This window comes from Leucoraja erinacea, chromosome 5 (genome assembly GCF_028641065.1).
Source record: "Leucoraja erinacea ecotype New England chromosome 5, Leri_hhj_1, whole genome shotgun sequence".
Classification (NCBI taxonomy): Eukaryota; Metazoa; Chordata; class Chondrichthyes; order Rajiformes; family Rajidae; genus Leucoraja; species Leucoraja erinaceus.
Genome location: NC_073381.1, coordinates 93,734,205 through 93,759,932, shown reverse-complemented (window position 1 = coordinate 93,759,932; position 25,728 = coordinate 93,734,205). Strand labels below are relative to the sequence as shown.

Here is a 25,728-nt window from a genome sequence, read left to right as displayed (position 1 = left end):
GTGCAGGAGTAGGCCATTCGGCCCTTCGAGCCTGCACCGCCATTTAATATGATCATGGCTGATCATCCAACTCAGTATCCCGTACCTGCCTTTTCTCCATACCCTCTGATCCCCTTGGCCACAAGGGCCACATCTAACTCCCTCTTAAATATAGCCAATGAACTGGCCTCAACTACCCTCTGTGGCAGAGAGTTCCAGAGATTCACCACTCTCTCTGTGAAAAAAGTTCTCCTCATCTCGGTTTTAAAGGATTTCCCCCTTATCCTTAAGCTGTGACCCCTTGTCCTGGACTTCCCCAACATCGGAAACAATCTTCCTGCATCTAGCCTGTCCAACCCCTTATGAATTTTGTAAGTTTCTATAAGATCCCCTCTCAATCTCCTAAACTCTAGAGAGTATAAACCAAGTCTATCCAGTCTTTCTTCATAAGACAGTCCTGACATCCCAGGAATCAGTCTGGTGAACCTTCTCTGCACTCCCTCTATGGCAATAATGTCCTTCCTCAGATTTGGAGACCAAAACTGCACGCAATACTCCAGGTGTGGTCTCACCAAGACCCTATACAACTGCAGTAGAACCTCCCTGCTCCTATACTCAAATCCTCTTGCTATGAAAGCCAACATGCCATTCGCTTTCTTTACTGCCTGCTGCACCTGCATGCCTACCTTCAATGACTGGTGTACCATGACACCCAGGTCTCGCTGCATATCCCCGTTTCCCAATCGGCCACCGTTTAGATAATAATCTGCTTTCCCGTTTTTGCCACCAAAATGGATAACCTCACATTTATCCACATTAAACTGCATCTGCCAAACATTTGCCCACTCACCCAGCCTATCCAAGTCACCTTGCAGTCTCCTAGCATCCTCCTCACACCTAACACTGCCCCCCAGCTTAGTGTCATCCGCAAACTTGGAGATATTGCCTTCAATTCCCTCATCCAGATCATTAATATATATTGTAAATAGCTGGGGTCCCAGTACTGAGCCTTGCGGTACCCCACTAGTCACTGCCTGCCATTGTGAAAAGGACCCGTTTACTCCTACTCTTTGCTTCCTGTTTGCCAGCCAGTTCTCTATCCACATCAATACTGAACCCCCAATGCCATGTGCTTTAAGTTTGTATACTATGCTTTAAGTTTGTATACTATTTGATTTCAGGTAGTCCCAACTGTCTCTCCCTCAACCCTCTGGCTCCTCCTCTTTCTTTCTTCTCCCCCCCCCCCCCCCCCACGCTCACATCAGTCTGAAGAAGGGTTTTGGCCCGAAACGTCGCCTATTTCCTTTGCTCCATAGATGCTGCTGCACCCGCTGAGTTTCTCCAGCATTTTTGTCTACCTTTGATTATCCATCATCTGCAGTTCCCTCTTAAACATGCCATCTAATTTAGTTTAGTTTAGTTTAATGCCTCTAACTACTGTCAGCAAGTGGTCATTTTGTCTGTGGCCATTCCTGTGACCGGAAACCCACGGCTTCCAAGGGTCCTCAACGTGACTCAGCGATGGCGAGCGACGGTTGTTGGGTGAGTTTGTGACAGGAAGGTCTGTTACCACTGAGGTCCCATTGGAATTCACAGTCATTTTTACATTTATTAAAGAGATGTGTTCCTGGAAAATGTTTTGGAGAACCATATTTGTCCATCGGAAAATCCAAAAAAATATTTTTTCACCCCTAGGATGGTTGAAATCTGGAATGCGCTGCCTGGGGAGGTGGAGGCAGGGGGTCTCACAACATTGTAGAAGTATCTAGATGACCACCTGAATACCAATACATAGACCAAGTACATAGACTATGGACCAAGTACTCAAAAATGATGTTTGTATAGAAGGGTAATCCATAGTTGGCATGAATGGGCCAACCATGGGCCCCAGGGCTTGTTTCGGTGCTGTGTGACTCAATAACTCCATGAAGGTGGAGCTGGTGCCAAGGTCAGATTGACAATGATCTTGCTGAACATCGAGCAGGTTTAAACAATCAAAGAGCCTGAACTAAATCCTATTTCTTACGTTGAATCCAGAAGAAGTGGATATTCTGCAGTATGTCTCAATGACTCCCTGAAAACTTTGATAATAGTATTGGTTTGTTATTATCACATGTACCAAGGTACTGTTAAAGCTTTGATAGAAACAAAATGCTGGAGTGACTCAGCGGGACAAGCAGCATCTCTGGATAGAAGGAAAGGGGGAATTCAGATTCAGTCTGAAGAAGGGTCTCGACCCGAAACGTCACCTATTCCTTCTATCCAGAGATGCTGCCTGTCCCGCTGAGTTAATCCAGCATTTTGTGTCTATCTTTGGTTTAAACCAACATCTACAGTTCCATCCTACTTCAGTAAAAGCTTTGTTTTTTGAGCTATGCAAGCAAATCACACCATTCATTAGTACATCAGGTAGTGAAACAAAAATAAAATAAACAGAGTGCAGAATATAGTGTTACAGCACTTCAGTCCTAGCAATATCGCTTTGTATCTCCTCTCCACTCTCCCAAGTTTAATCACATCCAAGTATGGTCTCACCAATCGAACATGACGTTTCAAGCCCTGTACTTAATACTTGAGCCGATACACACAAATGTGCTAAGCTCTTTCTTCACCAGACTATTTACCTATATGTCCCTTTTTGCGAAGCATGTACTTGAACCTATTGGTCTCTCTTCCAACAATACTTCCTAGGGGCCTATCATTCAATTTGTATGTGTTGCTTAGATTTTAGAGATACAGTGTGGAAACAGGCCCTTCGGCCCACCAAATCGGTGCTGACTAGCGATCACCCCGTACACTAACATTATCCTATACACTAGGGATAATTTACAATTTTGCCAAACCCAATTAACCCACAAACCTGTATGACTTTGGAGTGTGGGAGGAAACTGGAGAACCTGGTAAAAACCCACATAGTCACAGGGAGAACATACCCATTCTGTACAGACAGCACCCGTAGTCAGGTTCAAAGTCAGGTCACTGGTGCTGTAAGACAGCAGCTCTACCATTGTGCCGCCACTGTTGCCTTGATGTAACTTCTTGAAATGTGTCAATTTGCACTTGTCCAAGTTAAATTCCATGTGTCATTTCCTGTCAACTTTCTCAGTTGATCATTGTCCTCTTGTGACCTTACAGGACCTTGAACTCCATTGCACCTTCAATTTGAGGTAATCCATAATGATATTCATCATGCCATGCATTCTCATCCAAATCATTCATATATATATATATATATATATATATGTTTAACATATACTGTATATATATATATATATATATACATATATAACACATTGGACCCAGCATCAATCGCTGCGGTACACGACTGGTCGCAGACCTCCAACCTGATAAACAACACTCTACTTCCACCCTCTGAATCCTTTTACCGAGCCAGGTTTTGTGTCCAATTGGTTAGTACATCCCATGGATGGCACTGGATTTCTTGAGAGGGAGCAAATGGTGAGTATTCTGCCAACCGCTTGACTCGTGCCTTGTAGATTGTGGAAAGCCTTTGAGGCAAAAGTTTAATGTGTGTTCTCTGACCTACTCTTGTAACCGCAATATATGTATGGTCCCACTATTTTTTAAATGGCTCGATAACGCATGAACAGGAAAATAAGAAACATACCAGCCATTTGAGATTTATAACGTCGAAGAATCCACCCAGGTCCAGGAACTGCCGGATCAGCTCTAGTGGTGGTTGGGCTCCATAGTGCTCAACGACTGGCATGTTCAGGTCATCAACAAAGATAATCACCTGACAAGTACACACAGCAACATATAGTACAGTAGTCATAGGTACGTCTGAGAGTCAGGGGAGACACGGAGATATGGAAGGGTAAGGTGTTAAACGAGACATCAAAGGGGACGAATGTCAAGGAAAATGTAGAATAGATCATTGTTAGCTAGGGGAAGTTGACAACAAAGCGTACACAGATAAAATGTAATAAGGAGGACAGTCAGACGCATTGGAGAACTAGGATGGGGAGGGATGGAGAGAGAGGGAAAGCAAGGGTTACTTGAAGTTAGAGAAGTCAATATTCATACCGCTGGGTTGTACGCTGCTCAAGCGAAATATAAGGTGCTCTTCCTCCAATTTGCGTTGGGCGTCACTGTTAACAGTGGAGGAGGCCCAGGACAGAAAGGTCAGCATGGGAATGGGAGGGGGAGTTAAAGTGTTTAGCAACCAGGAGATATCCTATCCAGAGATGCCGTCTGTCCCGCTGAGTTACTCCAGCACTTTGTGTCTATCTTTGGTGTAAACCAGCATCTGCAGTTCCTTCCTACAAAGTTGTCGGCTGAGAACATACTGAATGCACACTCACTGGGAACATGTACGTTCACCCACCACAGGTGCACTGTGGCTGTAGTGTGCAGCATCTCCTAAATGAAATGCGATTAATCGCTCAGGCAATTCAACAGCACCTGCAAACCCACCACCTCTGCAAGCAGGCACCTGCATCATCAATTTCAGGTTCCCCACTAAGTCACGGCCTTATCAGTAGCCCATCATCGCTAGGTCAAACTCTTAGAACCCCCTCCCTACAGGCACAGTGGGAGCCTCTTCACCATGAGTTTTGGTCTCCGAATCTGAGGAAAGACATTCTTGCCGTAGAGGGAGAACAGAGAAGGTTCACCAGACTGATTCCTGGGATGTCAGGACTTTCATATGAAGAAAGACTGGATAGACTCGGCTTGTACACGCTAGAATTTAGAAGATTGGGGGGGGGATCTTATAGAAACTTACAAAATTCTTAAGGGGTTGGACAGGCTAGATGCAGAAAAATTGTTCCCGATGTTGGGGAAGTCCAGAACAAGGGGTCACAGTTTAAGGATAAGGGGGAAATCTTTTAGGACAGAGATGAGGAAAACATTTTTCACACAGAGAGTGGTGAATCTGTGGAATTCTCTGCCACAGAAGGTAGTTGAGGCCAGTTCATTGGCTATATTTAAGAGGGAGTTAGATGTGGCCCTTGTGGCTAAAAGGCTCAGGGGGTATGGAGAGAAGGCAGGTACAGGATACTGAGTTGGAGGATCAGCCATGATCATATTGAATGGCGGTGCAGGCTCGAAGGGCCGAATGGCCTACTCCTGCACCTATTTTCTATGTTTCTATGTCTCACCAGCACCTTCCCAAAGTTAACTATGAGCAATGTATGAAATAACTATGAACTATAGTACCATGAACTATAGTTAACAATAGAAATAGCTACAGTATGAACATTGTAAATAACACAATATACGGTGATTACAAGCAATAAATTAATTCCTGACCTCCCTCTTGACTATGCCTCATTGATCTTCATCACTGCAGTGGCGGCAGTATGGTTTACCTGGGAGTACAGTTGAGCTGGCGTGACCCGACCTAGTCCTCCTACATTAGTGCACTAACCTTTCTGGTCTTCTCTGGGCTTCGCTTGTTTCTGATTCTCTTCATCAGGGTATTCAAGATGTGAGCCTGGATTTGAGCTGAAGTAGTCTGAGTGCTCATCAGTATGTTGGCAAACACCATCTCCTTGATGTCACGGCTGAATGTGGTGTCGGCTTGAGCACTGTACTTCTTGCTCAAATCAAAACGTGGCCCGCTGCAAACTGAGCCAATTCAGGAGGGGAAAGAAAGCCCATTAATCTCCGAAGATAACAAACCTAATGACTTAATATGTAAGAAGGAACTGCAGTTGCTGATTTAAACTGATGATAGACACAAAAAGCTGGAGTAACTCAGCGGAACAGGCAGCATCGAGGGTGAAAATGAGAAGCTAGTGTTACTTGGGTGGGGGAGGGATAGAGAGAGAGGGAATGCCGGGGCTACCTGAAGTGAGAGAAATCAATATTCATACTACTGTGCTGTAAGCTGCCCATATGAAATAAGAGATGCTGTTCATCCAAGTTGCGTTTAACCTCACTCTGACAATGGAGGAGACCGAGGACAGAAAGGTCTGTGTAGGAACCAGGGAATGGGGAATGGGGGTTCCCCTCTCCCATCATAGATGAGGCCCTCACTCGTGTCTCCTCGGTACCCTGCAGCTCCGCCCTTGTTCCCCCTCCCCCTAGTCGCAACAGACACAGTATCCCTAGTCCTCACCTTCCACCCCATCAGCCGTCGCATACAACATAAACCTCCAACATTTCCCCCACCTCCAACGGGATCCTCCCACTAGCCACATTTTCCCATCTCCACCCCTTTCCGCCTTCCGCAGAGACCGTTCCCTCCGCAACTCCCTGGTTAACTCATCTCTTACCACCCAAACCACCCCCTCCACAGGTGCCTTCTCCTGCAACCGCAGAAGATACATCACCTGTCGTTATACCTCCTCCCTCGACTCTGTCCAGGGACCCCGACAGTCCTTTCAGGTTTGGCAGAGGTTCACTTGCACCTCCTCCAACCTCTTCTACTGTATCAGTTGTTCAAGATGTGGACTCTTATACATCGGCGGGCGAGACCAAACGCAGACTGGGTGGTCGTTTTGCGGAACACCTTCGCTCAGCCCGTGTGAACCAACCTGATCTCCCGGTTGCTGGACACTTCAATTCTTCTTCCCATTCCTACACAGACCTTTATATCCTCAGTCTCCTCCATTGTCAGAGTGAGGCTAAACGCAAGTTGGAGGAGCAGCATTTCATATTTCGCTTGGGCAGCTTACAGCACAGTAGTATGAATATTGATTTCTCTCATTTCAGGTAGCCCCGGCATTCCTTGTCTCTCTCTCCATCCCTCCCCCCACCCAAGTTGCACTAGCTTCGCATTTTCACCCTGCAAACAACTTACAATGGCCTGTATCCTTTATCATCGTTACTTTTTTCATATCTTTTATTCATTGTTATTTATCTCTCTACATCACCGTCTATATCTTTCATTTCCCTTATCCCTAACCAGTCTGAAGAAGGGTCTCGACCCGAAACATCACCCATTCCTTCTCTCCAGAGACGCTGTCTGGCCCGCTGAGTTACTCCAGCTTTTCGTGTCTAATGACTTAATACCCAGATATGTTGGAGAAAGCTCAGCTGAAGATAGAAAATGGATTAAGGTTCATTCATGATCCCCATTACTTCACAAAAGTTTGAAAGGTGCCCTATTGAGGGAGTGCCTCACTGCAGGAGGGGTAATGTTCAAGGAGCCATGCAATGAAGGAGAGGTAGTTATGAGGGATTGCCACACTGTGGAAGGGGTATTGGTAGGGAAATGCTTGACTGTCAGTGGAATAACACTGCTCCCTGTGGAGCACTGAATGCCCTTTCAGGAGGGAAGTGTTGACGGAGCACCATAATGCCATCTGGACAGTGCTGAGGAAGAGAGTACGGGGCTATGTACCAGGTCAATTATGAAGTCAGGATATGCCGGAAACACTCAGCGTACATCGAGTTAATATCCAGAACATGTAATGCTGTCTGAAATGTTATGCATTTCAAGCTTTTTTCTGCTTTAGTTTCCGATTTCCAGCATCTGCAACATTGTGGTATTCTATTTGGTCACGACCCGTTCTTGGTTGTGGCACCCTGATGTGTTGAACGATGCTACACAAATGTAATTGCGGCCTTAAGGCTCAGATGAGAGGTGAAGACGTTTGGGTGTGGTGCTGGGAAACTAGAGGGAGGCTAATGTTGGGCCTCTTTATAAGAATGGTGTTCAAGGAAGAGTCTGAGAACTACTAACAGGTGAGCCTAAGTTAGTTATGGGGGAGGGGATTTTGAAAGACCGGATCTACATGGGGAAGGCAAAGACCGATTAGGAATAGTCAGCATAGCTTGGTGCATGGGAAATCGTGTCTCAAAATTTGATTGAAGCTTTTGGAGAGGTAACAAAGAAGGGTGATAAGGACAGCGTGATACATGTTGTCTACAGGGACATAAGTGAGGATTTTGACATGGCACCTCAAGGTAGGCTGATCTAGAAGATTAGAACACATGGGATCCAGCATAAGCTAGCTAACTGATTACAATTTTGGGTTGAAGATAGGAAGCAGGGGATGTTGGTAGAGGACTGTCTTCAGACTGGAGTCACAGGGATCAGTGCTGGGTTCAGCCTTGTTCATTATTTATATCAGCGATTTGGATATGAATGTAGGTGGAATGGTTAGTAAGTTTATAAATGACATTAACATTGGTGGTGTCATCGACAGTGAATAGGTTATCTAAGATTAGAAAGGGGTCTAGGTCAACTAGGTCCAAGGGGCTGAGGAATGGCAGATGGAGTTTAATTCAGATAAATGAAAGGCATAATATTGTAGTAAGACAAATTAAGTGAAAACTTAAACATTAAGTGGCAGGATCCTGAGAAGTGTTGTAGAACAGAGACCCAGGGATACAGGTGCATAGTTTACATTCAGTTCACATTCGGACAGGGTGATGAAGCGGCAGCCCCACATTGGATAAGATATTGAGCACAGTTGGGAAATCATGTTATAGCAAAAACAGATTTACAATATTACCAAGCCTGAGGATGAAACTATAAAGAAAGACTGGATTGGCTGTCTTATTTTCCCCAGAGCGCACGATGCATAGAGATGACCTCAGGGCTTAATTATCTGCTCAAATCTTCACCTATGATTATGTGCCATATTTGAATTTGCTGATGACACCACTGTTGTTGACTGAGTTATGGGTGGTGATAAGCCAGCGCAGAGGAGCAAGATAGAACACCTGGCTGAGTGGTGCCTCAACAATAACCTCTAGCTCCATGTCAACAAGACAAAGGAACCAATTGTTGGCTTCAGAAAGGGAAAGTCATTGTTTTGGACTAGTTTTTAAAAAAAATAATTGTGCATCAACCCACCAGTTTTCAATGGTGGATTAGCCTTTAAATTCCTGGGAGTTAACATTTGGGACAACCCGCCCTGGGCCCAGCACATGGATATAATCACGAAGTAGGTGGGCCAGCGCCTCTACTCTCATGAGACGTTTAAAGAGATTCGGCATGTCACCAAATACCCGAACAAACATTGCAGATGTAGTAGACCCTGACTGGTTGCATCGTGGCTTGGTGTGGCAATTCCAATGCACTGAGACAGCAGAGGCTGCGGAGCGTGCTGCACTCAACCCGATCCATCAAAGGCGCAGCCTCCTCCTTCATCAAAAGCCTCTACATGAGGCACTGCCTCAAGTTCATCAAGATCCCCACCATGCCTTCTTCTTGCTTTTACATTAGGTAGAATGTACCGAAGCAAGCGGTCACACACCAGCAGGATCAGGAGCTGCTACTTTCCTGCAATCACCAGGTTCTTGAACCAACTTGCACAATTATAATCCTACCTCAACAACTATGGACAACCTCTTCCATTACCATGGACTTTCTTTTTCTCATTGTGTTTTGCACTAATGTGAGGAGAAATGGGCAGATAAATGATAGATGGAATTTAATACAAACAAGTGTGAGGTTTTGCACTTTGGAAGGTCGAATGTAAGGGGAAAGTATACAGTTAATGGCAATACCTTTAACAACATTAATGTACAGAGGGATCTATGGCTCCCTGGAATTGGGCCACACAAGTAGATAGCATGGTAAAGAAAGAGTATGGTATGCTTGCGTTTATCGGCCGAGGGACTGAGTGTAAGAGTCAGGAAATTATGATGCAGCTCTGTAAGATGTTGGTTGGTCCACATTTAGTCATATAATCATACAGCACGGAAACAGGCCCTTTGGCCCAATTCGGCCATCCCAACCAAGATACCCATTGGTACATATATTGCCAAATCTTTCCTATCCATGAACATGTCCAAGTTAATTTTTAAATGCTGTTATAGTACCAGCCTCATCTACCTCCTCTGGCAGCTCCTTCCATATACCTGCCACCCGCTGAGGAAGAAGTGACCTCTCAGGCTACTATTAAATCTTGCCCCTCACCTTAAATCTAGTGTATTCTTCTGTTCTGGATTCCCCCTGCAATGAGTAAAATACTATCCATTCCCCACGTAATTTTATACACCTCCATAAGATCACCCTTTAGCCTCCTGCGCTCCAAGGAATAAAGTCCTTGTGGGACTATTTGGGGGTCTATAGCACACACCCACCAAGGTAATCATCCCTTTTTCATTTCTCAATTCAACCCATATAGTCTCACGCAACGTACCATCAGTGATGCCATTTCTGACAACTGCCATGATGTTCTCCTTAATCAATAAACCATCTTCCCCATCTCTTTTACCCCCACTTCAGCAACATTAAGCTGCCAGTCCTATCCCTCCACAGAGAGATACAAAATGTCGAAGTAACTCAGCGGGTCAGACAGTATCTCTGGAGGAAAGAAAACCTACCATATTCCTTTTCTCCAGAGATGCTGTTTGAGCAGCTGAGTTATTCCGGTTTATTGTGTCTATCTTCGGTTTAGAAACATAGAAACATAGAAACATAGAAAATAGGTGCAGGAGTAGGCCATTCGGCCATTCGAGCCTGCACTGCCATTCAATATGATCATGGCTGATCATCCAACTCAGTATCCTGTACCTGCCTTCTCTCCATACTCCCTGATCCCTTTAGCCACAAGGGCCACATCTAACTCCCTCTTAAATATAGCCAATGAACTGGCCTCAACTACCTTCTGTGGCAGAGAATTCCAGAGATTCACCACTCTCTGTGTGAAAAATGTTTTCCTCATCTCAGTCCTAAAAGATTTCCCCCTTATCCTTAAACGGTGACCCCTTGTTCTGGACTTCCCCAACATCGGGAACAATCTTCCTGCATCTAGCCTGTCCAACTCCTTAAGAATTTTGTAAGTTTCTATAAGGTCCCGCCTCAATCTTCTAAATTCTAGCGAGTTTAAATCAGCATCTGCTGTTCCTTCCTACACACTACTATCCCTCCCTTAGTCAGGTTTGTAATGGCTATAACATCCTAACATCCACGTATCTATCCTAACACTGAGTTCATTGGCTTTACCTGTCGGGGCTCCTTGCATTTGGAGTATTACAAGCTGACTCCGGTCTACATTTACCAGACAATGGCTTCTGCCATCTCTTGTATTTTGCTTATGTATAGGACCCCCTCAAGTTGTTTTTATCTCAGACTCAGCCTACATAACTTGGGCTGTATCTTGGCAAGATTATGGTACGGATAATATTAATCTTAATAATACTAGAAAAAAATAACATTAAGAATAAGAATAATTGAGTGAAAGATTGCTTTACAAAGGAACATGAGGGAATGATGATTTCTGGATCCAGGAGATGGACTGGAATATATCGAAGGCCCACACCATCCTGGCCATACTCTCATCTCGTTGACCTTTACCTCCTGGTTCAAGAGCAGCTTCTTCCCATCAAGAATAACCCTCCTACCGGGATGAGGTGGAGCAGCTGACAGTGTGGTGCGAAGAAAATAACCTGCTCCTCAACACCTCAAAGACGAAGGAGGTAATAATAGACTTCAGGAAAAACAAAACGGACATGGTACCACTGACCATCAGAGGGGACTGTGTAGAGAGGGTGGCGGATTTCCGCTTCCTGGGAATCCACATTGAGGAGGACCTGACGTGGAGCGTGAACACCACTGCGCTGCTGAAAAAGGTCCAGCAGAGACTGCACTTCCTGAGGGTGCTCAGGAAGAACAACATCACTCAGAGGCTGCTGCTGTCCTTTTATCGGTATATCCATTGAGAGCATACTAACATTTATGTGTATGCGTGTGGTACACCAGATTGCACAGTGGCTCAGAGGAAAGCGCTCCAGAGGGCCATTGACAACGCCCAGAGGATTGTCGGTACTATGCCCTCTCCTTACCTTGGAGGACTTACACAGTTCCCGCTGCACCAAAAAAACCAGAATATAATAAAGGACATCTCCCACCCCTGACACTCCCTGTTTGAACTGTTTACAGCAGGCAGACGGTACAGAAAATAAACGACAAGGACAAATAAACTACAAAACAGTTTTTTACCCCACTGCTATAAAAGCACTAAATGTGGCCGCCAAGGAACGCAGGGGCGATACAGACTAAGGGACTGTGGTAACGGTGAAATCGACAGAAGGATGGAGGGTTGGGTGTGTATGCGTGCTTTGTCTGTGTTTTTTATTTATTTGCTTATCTTTATTATTTTACCGTGGATGTTTCGTTAGCTTTAGAAATGTTTGAATGCTGCACTGACTGGCTGACATTTTAAATTTCGTTGTACATGGCCCATGTTACAATGACAATAAAGAAACTATTCTATACACAACCCTAACACACAATTCTATCTCAGCAACCAACCACAATGGTCTTTGCCCTATAATGGTTGTCCCATGCACTTTGTTTTTTCACTATCATGGTCTGGTTTACTTAGAATAACCAATAATGTGCTATATATTTATTGTTGTTGTTTTTGTTGTTGCATCGAATGAGTCTGTAAAGTTGCAGCAAATAACAATATTATTCTTCCAGTTCATACCCAGTGTATATGACAAATAAACTCTCTTGAAAGTCTAGGAATCATGCATTTATGTTATTTGTATATCACACACAACTCATTTATATTTGCTCCTTCCACGATTCCAACCCAAGTTAAGATGGGTTTAAACCTATTGGTTTAAAAATCATGGCAAATGATTGTGCCCCTTCAGTGTTTGCACAGTACTATAGCCTAGAGTTATGAGCAGTCAGAACTCTAGGTGGCAGTCTGGTCCACTAGTTCATTGTGCAAAGTGGGAATCTGCACCACCTGATATCCTGTTTAGTTTACAGCAACTAATGCACAAAAATAAACGGTCGGTTGTCTTAATAAAAGCTACTCGACTGACAGACCTGAGCAGAAATTGTCTGAGCTTTAATGTTGTCCCATTCTTATCCGCTGACTCAGTACAGGGGTTTCTCCAAATCCCAAATTCTCCAAATTTGGCACTGGCCAGATCCACGCGGCCAGGCGGCAAGGCTAGACACAAAATGAACAAGGTCGTGGACTCAGAGGAGTCCGACTTTGAACCACCGCGGGCGGCCAGCGACCGAAAACGCTGGAGCCGAATAGAGCATTGTATGGAGCATTTGCTCCAACGTGACAGGCTCCGGGAGGTGGAGTCGGGTCACTGTGGGCCCTATGATAAACCCACAGCAGTACCTTTTCAAGGGCTGCACAGTGCTTCCACCTCATCGGAGGGAAGCACTGCGGGTCAGTTCTGGGCTGACCTGGAAGAGGGGTCCGCAGAAGAAAAGATAAGTGTGCATGGGGTGCAGGAAGAGAACCTACTGGACATGGTGTCCAATTTTATACAGCAGGATCAGACTGGTAAAAATCTGGAGCCAAAGCTTGCTGCCAGCATAGACTACATGTCTCTAAACCAGCTACAAGAGCAGGCTGTACTGGACACCACAGCAAGACACCAGGCACCGGGCAATTGCATATCTCTAAACGTTCCAATAGTAAACAACTGCATATGGAAACACATTGGAACAGGAGTCAGGAGTATGGATGTAAAATTGCAAAAAGTACTGAAATTACTGACCGCAGGGATAACAGCATTTGCCCGTACAGTGGACGAAAAGGAAATGTCCCAGGACCAACAAGATGCACTGGCACTATTCTGTAATACCCAGTATGAGATAAACAACATCAGGAAAAGTGCCATACAACCTACACTGAACCCAAAATTCGCAGGACTATGCAAACCCGGGACCTCAAAACCACCTATACTCTTGTTTGGAGGCAACCTGTTGAAACAAGTAAAAGAACTCGATGAGGAAGCCAAAACCCTGGGACTAATAAAAGGAACACCAACGAAAACCCACTACAGCCAAAGACAACACCCCTACGCACCCACCAGTAGAACTGGTGAAAGCTCGAAGGCACGGTATTCCAAACATGAGTCTTTTTTAGGCCATGGCCCAGGCCGGCCTTCTTGGAGGATGCGGGGACCTCCAACGCCAACCAAACAGAAAAACCAGACACCAGCGCAACAACAACAACGAAGGCACTACAAAAAGAAGTAAACCTGCCACTGGTAACAATGGAGGTAGGTGGGTCTGGTTCCCTAAAAAATATGGAGAGCATGGAGGTTGGGGGGAGATTACACTATTTTCTGAATGCATGGAGCATGTTAACAACTGATACTTACATTTTAAGCAGTATCCAGGGATATACAATAGAGTTTATACACCAGTATAGCCCTCCAGTTCAACATATACCAAACCGAGTGTTCGTACTCTCTGATAAAGAAAAATCAGAGGCACAAGTAGAACTGGAGCGGCTTTACAAAAAAGGTGTAATTGAGGAAACACAACACGAATCATTAGAATTCGTGTCCAATATATTTACCAAAATCAAAAAAGATGGTGGTTGTCGGATCACTTTAAACTTTAATAGTCACTTTTCACTTTAAAATGGAAACCTTTGTTACTGCTAAATAATTAATTTCCAAAGGTTATTTCATGGCCAGCATCGATTTAAAAGATGCTTACTATACAGTGCCTATACGAGGTGACCACAGATGTTACTTAAAATTTAACTGGATGGGACAACTTTGGCAGTATAAAGCACTGCCAAACGGGCTATCATCAGCCCCCAGGCTGTTCACAAAAAGTTTAAAACCAGCCCTAGCGTTTCTACGGAAACATAAACACATGGTTATGGCATATTTAGATGACATACTCATTGTGGGCAAAACTTTGGAATTGGCCATACAAACAGTAACAGCCACAAAACAATTACTTGAAAAACTGGGATTTATCATCCATCCACTTAAATCTAAACTAACGCCTTCCAATACTAAGGACTATTTGGGATTCACCATTGACTCAATTCACATGTCGGTGACACTGCCTAAGGAGAAGGCTAGAGATTTCATAGAGGCTTGCAATAACCTCATTGACATCAGGAAACCATCCATCAGATTGGTAGCAAAAGTAATTGGTAAAATGGTGGCTGCTTTTCCAGCCACACAATTTGGACCTCTACATTACCAAAACTTACAGAGAGCAAAAATACAAGCGCTCAAAATTAATGGAGGTCACTTTGACAGACCTATGAAACTACCAATCCAAGCCAAAATGGAACTAAGAGGTTGGATAGATAACATCTGGCTTTGTTCCAACCCAATCATTGTCAGTAACCCTTCTATGGTACTACAAACTGATGCCAGTGCACTTGGCTGGGGAGCCACCAATACCATCACCAGCTGTGGAGGTAGATGGACTGCACAGGAGGCATCTTTTTTACTCACATTTGGCATAAACTACTTGGAAATGTTGGGTGCATTCCATGGCCTAAAGTCATATTGTACTGGGTCATATCACCAGCATGTCAGATTACAAATAGACAATACCACCGTGGTAGCATACATTGACCACATGGGTGGAAACAAATCGATATCATGTGACAATCTGGCTAATTCAATTAGGCAATGGTGTATCCAGAGAGATATTTGGATATCAGTGGTGAGTCTCTGGAACTCTCTGCCACAGAGGGTAGTTGAGGCCAGTTCATTGGCTATATTTAAGAGGGAGTTAGATGTGGCCCTTGTGGCTAAGGGGATCAGAGGGTATGGAGAGAAGGCAGGTACGGGATACTGAGTTGGATGATCAGCCATGATCATATTGAATGGCGGTGCAGGCTCGAAGGGCCGAATGGCCTACTCCTGCACCTGATTTCTATGTTTCTATGTTTCTATAAGACTCTGCGTCTGATATTTTGGTAGTACCCGATTGGCCTACTCAACCATGGTTCCCAGTGGTACAAAACATGGCATTAGAACCATGTATTACTATCCCACATAGACCAGACTTATTGCTACATCCCGTAACAAGGGATAGCCACCCATGCCATAAATACTTGAACTTATTGATTTGTAGAGTTTGAAAACAACACTGCTACAACTACGACTAACGGACCGAACAGCAAACATGATCTCGGCGGCCCAAAGACAATCAACTAAAAAACAGTATCTGGTCTATATCAGGAAGTGGGAAATGTACTGCCACAAAAACAACATCACCAGCAGGAACATGAACATCCCGGCCTCCACTATGATGAGGGGCTCAGTTACAGTGCCATCAACAGCGCCAGAAGTGCCTTATCGACTTACCTATGGCAAGGGACAGAGCGTTATTCTGTAGGGACACACCCCCCTGGTAACAAAGCTCATGAGGGGAATCTTTAATACAAATCCCCCAAAAACCAGGTACTCCCAAATTTGGGATGTAAGCATTGTCCTGAAGACGCTAAGAAATTGGTCTCCAGCAACAGCGCTGTCACTACACAGACTGACTTTAAAAACAGTCATGCTAATGGCATTGGTCACGGCACAGAGGGTACAGTCACTGCACAAACTTAGACTGGACAACATGAATTCCACACCTGACAATATTACATTCCACATCTACGAACTAGTAAAGCAGAACAGACAGGGATCAGCAGAACTTAATATACAATTTAGGTCATACCCTACAGATGACCGTCTCTGTATAATCAGACACCTGTCATTATACATAGAGAAAACAAAAATCCTAAGAGGCAATGAGAAGGGACTCTTGGTCAGCCACAAGCAACCACACAAAAGAGTGACGGTCCAGACCATCTCAAGATGGCTGAAACAGGTGCTTACACAGGCTGGGGTGGATACTAACATTTTAAAATCTCATTCCACCAGGGCTGCAGCTACATCGGCAGCAATACAATTGGATGTACCTACAGACCAAGTCCTTGAAGCAGCAGGATGGTCCGGGAAAAGAACATTCCAATTATTTTATAATAAGCCAGTAATGAAACCTGGAACATTTGCAGAAAAAAATTTAAGTTCTGTAAATTAATTCAAACCCAAAAAAGGGTTATAATTTGTGTTAATAAACTTCATGATTTCAATGTCGTACTCATGTCCAAATTATGTTAACACAATTCCTCCCACAGCCAAGGCAGACGTGAAGCATGGACTCGTTTCCACGGCATGAAATCACAGAGCTTTAAAATCTTCACGTAGTCACTCACGTGAATCCGAAGTAAAATTGTAAGATTAAACGAGAACTTACCAGTTTGAAGTTTGATCTGTATTTTATGAGGAGTTACGATGAGGGATTGTGTGCCCTCCGCTCCCACCCTGATCATATACTTAACTGGAATCTCTTCTCTAATCTTACTATGTTTAGTCATTACAGTTATCTGTGATTTCACACCGCTGCTTTGAAGAATGACACGCATGCGTCCTGGCGGGCTTCTTCACGTAATATCTCGTCGTAACTCCTCATAAAATACAGATCAAACTTCAAACTGGTAAGTTCTCGTTTAATCTTATTATTCATTCAGCAAAACCTGAGGTCTTATGCTCACCACCACCCACCTCCTTCTCCAGTGAGGTGTCCTTCAGTTCTCTTTAGAGTTGGTGCTTCAGAGCCAAATTATATGTGTCTCAGTTCATGAAATTCAATGTAATGTGACCCAAATACATGAACCTGCCATTGAGCTGGCATCCTTGGAAATGCATGCATCACTTAATTGCATTGCTTAACTGGAGACTGTGACCCATGTAATGAGAATGCTAGTCCCTGCACACTCTGGCCTAGTGCACCTTTGCAGAGCCTCAGTATAAGAGTGTCTCACTGCACAACACTGAGAGAACAGGAAACGTGGAGAGATATTACATGTTAGACCATAGAACATGGAACAGTACAGCACAGGAGCAGGCCCTGCAGCCCATAATGCCTGTGCAGAACCTGATTCCCAACTAAATGAATGACTTCTGCATGCATATGCATTCTGCATACTCCATATCCTTCCATTCCCTGCATATCCATATGCCTATCTAAAAGCTTTTTAAATGCCATTATCACATCTGCTTCCACCACCACCACATTCCAGACACCTACAACTCTCTGTGTAAAGAAACATGCCCCACATATTTCCTTTCAACTTTCCCCTCTCACATAGCTCTGCCCTCTAATCTTTAACATTTACACCCTAGGTAAAAGATTCTGACTGTACATTTATACCTCCCATAATTTTACAAACCTAGCTTCCGACGCTCCAGAATAAACAAGAAGTTTGTCCAACTTCTCCTTTTACTTAATGCCCTGTAATCCTGACAGCATTCTGATAAACCTCCTCTGCACCCTCTCCAAAGCCTCTACATCCTTCCTGTAATGGGACGACCAGATCTGCGTATAATACTCCAAAGTTTTATAAAGCCGCAACATGACTTCCTGAATCTTATACTCGATGCTTTGACTGATGAAGCAAGCATATCATACACATTCACTATCATGTTATCTACTTGTGCTACCACTTTCAGAAATCTGAGTTGACAATTTTACACTTGCCCAAATGAAATTGCAGCACCAATTTTCCGTCCATATTTGCAACTGATCTACATCCTGCTGTATCCATTGACCTTTTTCACTTTCACAATCTTTGTGTTGTCTGTAAACTTACTAACCAATCCATCTGCACCTCATGCCTACACAACTATCATCCAGTATCCTTGACATCCACCATCATGAAATGTTTTGAGAGGCTAGTTATGGAGCGCATTAAATACAGTCTACCTAGCCCTAGACTCATCCTTGGGAACACCTGGGTAAGAGAGACACCGATGTCAGACTCCTATTCATAAACCTCAGTCCAGCATTTAACACCATTATACCATCCGAGCTTATCACCAAACTCACGGGACTTGGAGTCAGCACTCATCTCTGCAACTGGGTCCTCGACTTCCTGACCAACAGACCTCAATCAATAAGGATAGGGGACAAATCATCCTCTATGATAATCCTCAACATGGGGGCTCTGCATGGATGCCCCCTTCTCTGGCACCTTTTTTACTCCTTGTATACCCATGACTGTTGCGCTAGTATGGGTGTTGCGGGCTGAAGGTACTGGTTTCCAGAGGGCTAGTATAGACATTGTGGGCCGTATGGATGCTTGGGCAGGCATCCAACTGTTGCAACGATTTTAAAAGCCAAGCCAAGGCAAACAATTGGGCTGCAGCCACCCGACAACCAAAATTCATTTTGTGAACACAAACTTGTCAAAAAAGGCGAGGCAAACAATTACGCTGCAGACACTTTACAGGGCATCAAGGGGACTCACCGTGGAGTAGACGTGTGTTCAGTGTTATTCTCAGCTCAGTCTCTGCCAGACCCTCTCGCTTCCTGGGTCTGGCAGAGACTGAGTGAGGCACGACACTTCCTGGTTTTATAGTCCCTCCCCCTGCCGCCAGCGGGTGCAGCAGAGAGAATGGGGAATTTTGTAAAAACATTAATATCTCTCATTTTTAATTGACGGAAAAAATCCTCCACTCATACGGTGGAGGGGGGCTCTGAGCGAGGTGGCTAAAAATGATGGCCGTAGGTGGCGGCGTTCTCTCGGAAATCGCAGCACAGTCGGCTAAAAGCGGTCAAGATCAGAGATTTAGTAATATAGATGTGTACAATATAATGGGATTGTCTTTAATCTGACTTGTCAATGACATTGGGCCCATATAATTGCCTGCTTGACTTTCTTCCTGCTTTCTTTATATTGCCCCATGGCCCTGTCTGACTTTATTTTCCTAAACCTTCATTTTTCCTTACGCTTCCTATTTCTTCCTGACCAAAGTTACAACCTCTCTCATCATAGGATTTCTTACCTTGCCATCCTTAACCCTCCTACTTACTACAACAAGTCGGTCCTGAAATCTGATCAGCTGGCCTTTAAACGCCTTCCACATGTCAGACGTGAACTTAGCCATTACCAGCTTTTCCCAGTTTAGTTTTGCTAGCTCCTGCCGAATAATGTTGTAATTTGCCCTCTCCCAATTTAGTACTTTCCCCAAATTTAGCACTTTCCTCCAAGGACCAGACTTATCCTGATTCACAATTATCTTAAAAATTATTGAGCTGTGATCACTGTTTCCAAAATGCTCTCATCACCGTCCTATCCTGGCATGTTTCCCAAAACAAGATCCAGTATGTTCCTTCCTCTGGTTGAACTATCCACGCACTGTTTCAAGAAAACCAATTGGATACTTCTAACAAGTCCTGATTAGAAAAGTTTAAGATTCTTGCACAAATGAAGTTCCAGTCAATACTGGGAAAGTTAAAGTCACCCACTAGGACAACTCAGTTTGTTGTACAGTTTCAGGTCGGAACCCTTCTTCAGACCTGATAGAGAGGAAGGCAAAAGAGGTATAAAAGTTGAATGTGAAAGTGTCTGAAGAAGAGTTCCAACCTGAAACGTCATCCATCTCTTTTCTTCAGAGATGCTGCCTGACATGCTGAGGTACTCCAGCACTCTGTATCTATCTTCGGTATAAACCAGCATCTGCAGTTCCTTGCTACACACTTCTATGCTCAGTAACCTGACTGATGAAGGCCAACGTGCTGAAAGCCTTTTTGACCACTTTATCTACCTGTGATGCCAATTTCAAGGAACTATGTACCTGCATTCCTGGATCCCTCTACTGCAACACTACCAAAAGCCTTGCCATATATTGTGAAGGTCCTCTCTGGTTAGACTGCTAAAAATGCAACACCTCACATTGATCTACATTGGACTCAATTAACCATTCCCCTGCCCACTTGCCCAACTGATCGAGATCCTGCTGTAACCTTTGGTAAAACCACCTTCGCTATCATCGGCAAACATCTTTCAATAATTAGTCGACATATCTGTTCCTCCTGCTAGCTCTTGGGAGGCCTAGAGTATAATCCCATCTGAGTGATTGTATCTTTCTTATTTTTGCATTTACCAATATTGTTTCAGAGGCCAAACCCTCCAGTAGATCCTCCCTGAGTGTCGCTGTGACATTCTCCCTGATCAGTAATTCAACTTTTCTACCTCTTTTACTTCCCTCTCTAGTTAATCTGTGCAATTTATTTCTAAGGTTGTGTAGTTGGAAGTGTTGTTACTTTATAAAACATAAGAAGTAGGACCAATCTAGCCCCTCCAGCCTGCAACTGTGTTCATCAATATCTGTGTTCCTCTGGTTCTGGATCCTAATAATTGTTTCTCCCTCCTCACCATGACCCTATGTCCCCTGGTTCTTGATGTGGATTTCAGAAATAAAGCAAGGATGATCACCTTATTTGGAGTGTACAAATAGGCCCTAAAAATAGTAATGGGCATTAGAAGAACAAATATGCTGGGAGATTGCGAGCTGCATTAGAGAATCAAGGGCCCAGTTAAAATGTGGAAATGGAGAAGCCAAATATCAGTTAAAAAAATAGTACTGGAGAAGGTGAACTCATCTAAACAGATGAATCACGCAATGGAATAAATAGCCTCCATCTAATATGAAGGACCAGCAATAGTCATCAGGCGTGTTGGTGAATACTGATGATACTACATAACAGATGGCTAGTCATCACTGGTGATCTAATCACGCTGGTGAAGAAGGGGTCTCGACCTGAAACGTCACCCCTTTCTTCTCTCCAGAGATGCTGCCAGTCCCGCTTTGTTACTCCTGCATTTTGTGTCTATCTGGGCAAACCATGAGTCAGTGAATCTACCCGGGAATATTCCAAGAACAGTGACAGCTATGGTCATGATTCTGACAAGCGCTTGCTGCCTTGCACACCCACCACTACTGTTACCACTGTGAGATCTCGTACCTCCGTCAGTGCAGGTTGTGCCCTTGTCTATTTCCCTGTTGAAGCCCTCTATCATCTGGGTGAGACGCGGCACCAGGCTGTGAAAGAAAGCAGACGGAAACAGCAATCACTAAAACTGAACTTCTTCCTCCCTGGAAATATGAAAGAAAAAATACACAGATCTGGATCATTTGTCACCCCCTCAGAACTACACGAGACTACAAGAAAATAGGAGCGAGCGTCGGCAACCAGATCCCTCAAGTCTGCCCCACCATTCAATGGGGGTCTGCTCAACTACTCCTCTTTGCCAGTTCCCCATAAACAACAGTTCCTCTATCTTTCAAATATTTATCTGTCTCCATTTTAAATATATCTAATGCCTCTGCCATCCCCTTAGATAGTGAAATCCAGAAATTCACTACCCTCTGAGAGAAGAAATTAGTATGCACTTTATTTTTAAATGTCTTTAGTTTGTAATCCTGTCCTCTTGTTTATCACTCTCCTCCCCGTGACCATGTCTCAACATCTATCCTGTCAAGCACCCTGCATTGATTATATGCTTGAATAAAGTCACCCTTCAATCTTCTGAACTCCAAAGAATACAGACCCGCATGACTTTCTCAAAAAATACATTTAATCTTATAGAGTCAGAGAGTCATAGTCTTACAGTGTGGAAACAGGCCCACACCGCCCAACATGTTCCATCTACACTAGTCCCACCTGTCAGTGTTTGTCCCATATCCCTCTAAACCTGTCTTATCCATTTATCTGTGTAAATGTTTCTTAAACGTTGCGATAGTACCAGCCTCAACTACCTCCTCTGGCAGCTTGTGCCATACACCTACCATCCTTTGTGTGTAAAAGTTACACCGCAGATTACTATTAAAATCTTTCCTCTCCTCACCTTAAGCCCATTGTTTCTGGTTCTCGATTCCTCTACTCTGGGCGTGTACCCGATCTATTCCTCTCATGATTTTATACACCTCGATAAGATTCCATTTATACCTCACGCTGCCTCAGCAAGGCCAGCAGCATAATCAAGGACGAGGCACACCCTGGCCACTCCCTCTTCTCCCCTCTTCCATTGGGCAAAAGGTACAGAAGTGTGAAAACGTACACCTCCAGATTCAGGGACAGTTTCTTCCCAGCTGTTATCAGGCAACTGATTCACAACTAGGGACCAGTCCTGAACTACTATCTACCTCATTGGTGACCCTCGGACTATCTTTGATTGGACTTTACTGGCTTTACCTTGCACTAAACATTATTCCCTTATCACGTATCTGTACAGTGTAACTGACTCGATTATAATCATGTATTGTCTTGCTGCTGATTGGTTAGCACGCAACAAAAGCTTTTCACTGTACCTCGGTACAGGTGACAATAAACTAAACTGGGCAGGGTGGTCTACATGGATTTTAGCAAGGCCTATGACAAGGTCCCGCATGTAGGCTCGTACGGGAGGTTAGATCAAAAAGGGTGCAGGATGAGCATGCCAAGTGGATACAAAATTGGCTTGGTGATAGGAGTAGTGGAGGGTTGCTTTTCAGTGAGCTGCAGGGATTAGTGCTGGGTCCACTGTTGTTCGTCATCCATATTAACAATTTAAATGAGAATGTAATTGGCGTAGCTAGTGAATTTGTGGTCAACACTAAAATAGGTGGTATATTGGACAGTGAACATTACCTTAGATTACAACTGATTTAGTTCAACTGGAAAAATGGGCCAGAAGAATCAAAGCTGGAAAAAAACAGAAAATATAAAGGTGCAAATATAAAATATGCAGCTCCACTGCTTTCCAGCAATGTTTATGCATAGTGACCTTTGACCTGGGCATGCGCAGTCGGAATACTGTACTCGCTTATTGTGAAGTGCTGCATCGTGGTGAGTTAAACACAGTGAATGTCAGGGCCCTGGAGAGTGTTGCAGAACTGAGAGGTCGAGGAGTACAAGTACACAGTTCACTGAAAGTAGTGAGACTGGTAGACTGAATGGTAAAGAAGGCAATTGATCCATTAGCCTTCTACAGTCAGAGCAATGACTTTGTGAGTTGGTTGCGACAAATTATTACAAGACGTTGGTAAGACGACACACAGAGAATTGTGCGATGTTCTGGCCACCTAGTTATAGGAAAGATTCAATGAAGCTGGAAAGGATGCAGTAAAGATTCACCTGGATTTTGGAATGGGACAGGAGGGCTTGGGTTATAAGGAGCAGGTTGGGTCATTTTACCCCAGGAGTACTGGAGTTTGAGGGGTGACCTGTAGATCTATATGAAATCACGGGGGACGCAGATAAGTTGAATAGTCTTTTTTCTCAAGATTGCGATGTCTAAAACTAGAGCGCGTAGATTTAATGTGAGAGGGAAAACAATTAAAGGGGACTTGAGGGCAACATTTTCACACCGAGAATATTGGGCATGGGGAATGAGTTGCCAGAGACAGTAATTGAGGCAGGTACTATGACAAAGTTTAAGAGATAATTGGACAGGCAGATGGATAGAAAGGTTTAAAGGAATATGGGACTTGCTCAGATAAGCAACTTGGTCAAAGTGGACAAGTGGTCTGGTTCCATGATGCAGAATCGATGTTGCAGAAAGGTATTTTATAAACAGCTCTCTTACTCAAGCCCTCTGACAGTATGGCTATAACTCAGCCCTGCCAATACAATTCTTTGGTGATCGCTCAGAGCTGTCCCCTTAAGAATAAGGGGTAGGCCATTTAGAACTGAGATGAGGAAAATATTTTGTGGAATTCTCTATCTCAGAAGGCAGTGGAGGTTGATTCACTGGATGCATTCAAAAGATACTCTTAGGGCTAGCAGAATCAAGAGGTATGGGGAGAAGGCAGGAACAGGGTACCGATTGCGGATGATCACATTGAATGGCAGTGCTGACTCGAAGGGCCGAAAGGCCGACTCCTGCACCTATTGTCTATGTATCTATGTTTCTATGTAACATTGCAGAGCTCCCTATGTATGGGCCTTCCCACAGCAAAACACTCCCTTGGCAATGTCCTCCTACAGTACTGCACTCCTTTGCACTGCCCCCCACAGTGTGGCACTCCATCCACATGACCCTCCTCATCATTATCCTCGCACAGTGCAGCACTCCCTCAGCACCATTGGAAGTTTTCCTGGCTTCCCACATCATGAAGGAGGAACATAACGTGCTTTAACTGCCATCTTGACTGCACTAGGAAGAAGACTGACTTTGGTGCCTTCCCACACAGTGGGAAACTTTGGTTCTGCTGTGTGGGGATGTTTTGTGTTGAATTCTATAGTGTGTTGAGTCCTGTTTTTTTTTATTGTATTGCGTGTATGGGAATTCATTTCACTGTGCCATTTGGCACACGTGACAATTAAATTTATCTTGTATCTTGTATCTTGTACTAAGGCCATGGAAGAGTCACAAAAAGAGTTACCTTATCTTGCCGTTACCCTCCACTCAGCCTCCTGGCCAAAACTTCACCAATCACAGCCTCAGCTCTTATCCTCAATAACCTACTTTACCACAGCCTCTCCCAACAAGGCTGCTCCCTATCTTCTACCCCGCTAGTGCCTGCCTTCCTTTTATACACCACTGGAAGCAGTAATTCCTGGACATAACAGAATTACATCAACGCTTTTAATAAAGGAGGCTTGATTCAAATCAGCGGTCAATCCCGTAACTAGATATTGGCCCCAGAGATCGTGCAGCTTCTCCCCTTTTATGCATGCTGATGTTCACCTGTCATGTTTCATCTCATTGTAAAGGAAGACGTCGTTCAGGATGGACTCCGATTGGACTGATGAGCCTTTGGATTTCTCCAGCTTGGAAAGCATTTCCTGAAGAAGAGAAGACTTCCCATTGCCAGATTCACCTGGAGAAAGTAAAGACAAAGCTGGAGTTTCCACAAGGCTTTCCTGTTATACCAGCCCTTCAACCTTGAATATGATGGGCAGAAAGTGTATATTACAATCTTCTTTTGTGTCATCTTTCTTTAATCTCAATAACAATAATAAACTGGAAAGGGTACAAAGAAGATTTACAAGGATGTTGCCAGGGCTCGAGGGGGTGAACTATAGAGAGAGGTTGAGTAGGCTGGGTCTCTATTCCTTGGAGCGCCGGAGAATGAGGGTGCTTTTATAGAGGTGTATAAAATCATAAGGGGAATAGATCGGTTTCTTGTCCAGAGTAGGTGAATCAAGGACAAGAGGATGCAGGTTTAAGGTAAATGGGAAGATTTAATAGGATCTGAGGGGTAACTTTTTCACACAAAGGGTGGTGGGTATATGGCACAAGCTATCAGAGGAGG

General features: G+C 44.2%; 1 protein-coding gene across 1 annotated transcript in view; it reads right to left on the bottom strand.

Annotated features, from left to right (window-relative positions):
- Window positions 1–25,728, bottom strand: part of LOC129697686 (dynein axonemal heavy chain 6-like) — a 415,092-nt gene that overhangs the window by 112,708 nt on the left and 276,656 nt on the right. Inside the window, exons 45-49 of the mRNA XM_055636395.1 lie at window positions 25,161–25,293; window positions 21,279–21,531; window positions 16,246–16,261; window positions 5,372–5,571; window positions 3,608–3,736 (exon numbers count right to left, since the gene is read on the bottom strand). Coding sequence (XP_055492370.1) covers window positions 3,608–3,736; window positions 5,372–5,571; window positions 16,246–16,261; window positions 21,279–21,531; window positions 25,161–25,293 — 731 coding nt within the window. The remainder of the gene's footprint in view (window positions 1–3,607; window positions 3,737–5,371; window positions 5,572–16,245; window positions 16,262–21,278; window positions 21,532–25,160; window positions 25,294–25,728) is intronic.